General features: G+C 37.1%; 1 protein-coding gene across 1 annotated transcript; it reads left to right on the top strand.

Annotated features, from left to right (window-relative positions):
- On the top strand, window positions 1–1,557 carry LOC111519002. The gene is made up of 3 exons (XM_023177518.2): window positions 1–561; window positions 636–1,336; window positions 1,404–1,557. Exons 1-3 carry the CDS (start codon window positions 66–68, stop codon window positions 1,485–1,487), a joined length of 1,281 nt encoding a protein of 426 aa, XP_023033286.2. The 5' UTR covers window positions 1–65; the 3' UTR covers window positions 1,488–1,557.
- Window positions 1,558–2,070: the final 513 nt, after the last annotated feature.

The following is a 2,070-nucleotide window of genomic DNA, read 5'->3' as shown; positions in this document are numbered from 1 at the left end:
TCAAGTTAACTGCTGCACGTGGTTTTAATTCTTTCGCGTCCTGACTCCTGAGTAAAGTTTGCATAATGACGGATTCCTTAAATATAATTAATTTGCCGATTGAAGTGCTCGATTTGATATATTCATTTCTAAATAATGTCACGGACGAATTGAATTTATCGAAAGCTCATGATGTTCTGACCAATGCATTTGTGTACCACAACCGGAAGCGATTCACCACGTTCAATTTGAACCACTTTACACTTGGGCAAATAGAATATATTTTAGAGTTTTTTGGTTCCAATATTCGATCCATTCAATGCTCGATGACCATGGATACGGATGCAATCTCCAGGGCTATATCAACATTGTGCCCGAATTTAGAATTTCTCGAGTTGCGACTGAGAAACGCACTCAGTCTGGAAAGGGCAGTTCAGGCACTCTCTTGTCTGCAAAACATCAAAGGTATTGAAGTGTCGGGATTAGAGAATATTTTTTTTGGCATATCAATTACCAATTCATCGAGTCAAATGCGTAACTTGCAAAAGGTATCGTTGAAAATACGTATTCCACAGGACACATGTAAGTATCATTCACTTCATTCACATGCATACATACATACATATATAATTTGAACCTCTGATTTGTCTGTCTAGTGGTACATTTCTTTGGCAATAATCAACTGCAGGAGCTAAGGATTCTATACTATGAATACAATTGGGTTTATCATGTTGATTATATCAAGCTGTTATCCCAATTGCGTCGTCTACATTACAATTGCAAGGGAAATATGTTTACTGCCCAAGCATTTTTGTATTCCATATCATTATACACAGCCCAATGGGAGGAGCTTGTACTTTTGAATGTTTCTGATAGGCGTAATTTGGTATTACCATATATGCCGAAGCTGAGACATCTAAGCCTAAGTTATGATCCGTATTGTCTTATTGGACCTAATTTTTTTAACAGAAGTGTTACCCGATGTGCCCCATATTTGGAGGAATTATCATTGGAGATATGGCAACCGGCCCATTATGACTTATTGGCCAGTATGCGAATGCTTAAACAACTGAAATGTATTGTACGCAATGATTCCAATTGTCCGGAGGTGATTAAAAACTTCGCTCATCTCGAACGTTTGTGTTTCCGTGGCAGTCTGAAACCCGGCTTCGGACTGATGCCTGTCATAACCAATTGCAAAAAACTACGCTACCTTGATATTCAGGGCTGTGAGGGTGTCTACAATGATTTCGTATTTGAAATGTTGCCCGTACTTAATGCAAATGGAGTAACTTCATCGGATCCCCTCATTTTATTGGCCGATTACACGGGCATCGATCGAAATATAAATAAATTGGTAAGATTTAAAAAAAATATATATTAATTTTTTTCAATATATGTATATTCAAACCTTTTTTTTACAGTTAAGCTGTAAACTCTATGGAAATGCCGTGAAAGTTCAATTCGGCTTGCAGCCCTTCTTTAAGAGTCACATTTTTGCCAATTAATGTAAAAACAGAAAACAATTTATATTATTCTCATCTAACTCTTTCAATACATTCAATGTTGTACACTTTATGACTTCTTTAAATTATTTTTTCCAGAATTTACACAATCTCAATCTCGCTTAATGGCCCCCCATAAAAAAAAAAGAAAAAAATGATTGTGCCCACAAAACAGCTGCATTTGCCCCCGTTACCCATTCCTCCAACACCAAGAAAAAGAAGAAAAAAATCAACAAATCAAAGTCTACAAATTGTTTTCAACAGAATTATGGCATTGAGAAGAAGATAGCCAGCTCAATAGCGACAATGATTAAATATTTTCAACTTCTGTTTGCCCATAAAGTAGGAAAATGCGGCGGTAGCTTTAACAATTTATTATTTTCTTCTTGCCTTTGGCTTCCCCTCTCCGTTCCCCTTCCTGCAGTCACCACAATCTATAGCTTAATTGCATAATGATTGAGTTAGTTGATTAAGAATGGGAGAAGGAAAAGAGTTTCTAATTGGTAAGCTCCTTTTCAATTGGCTGCCGTGTTGATGGCCCAAAAAGACAGACACTAGACTAGACTCCCCACGGTGGTAATGAGTC

The sequence above is a fragment of the Drosophila willistoni genome (genome assembly GCF_018902025.1).
Source record: "Drosophila willistoni isolate 14030-0811.24 chromosome XR unlocalized genomic scaffold, UCI_dwil_1.1 Seg143, whole genome shotgun sequence".
Taxonomy (NCBI): Eukaryota; Metazoa; Arthropoda; class Insecta; order Diptera; family Drosophilidae; genus Drosophila; species Drosophila willistoni.
The sequence above is the reverse complement of the archived record's forward strand: the minus strand, read 5'-3'. Positions and strand labels throughout refer to the sequence as shown.

Excerpts from the sequence above, each read along its gene's own strand:
- LOC111519002 (XM_023177518.2), top strand. The coding sequence starts at position 66 with ATGACGGATTCCTTAAATATAATTAATTTGCCGATTGAAGTGCTCGAT. Across the intron at positions 562-635 it reads ACGTATTCCACAGGACACAT|TGGTACATTTCTTTGGCAAT; the intron begins GTAAGTATCATT and ends TTGTCTGTCTAG. Across the intron at positions 1,337-1,403 it reads ATCGAAATATAAATAAATTG|TTAAGCTGTAAACTCTATGG; the intron begins GTAAGATTTAAA and ends TTTTTTTTACAG.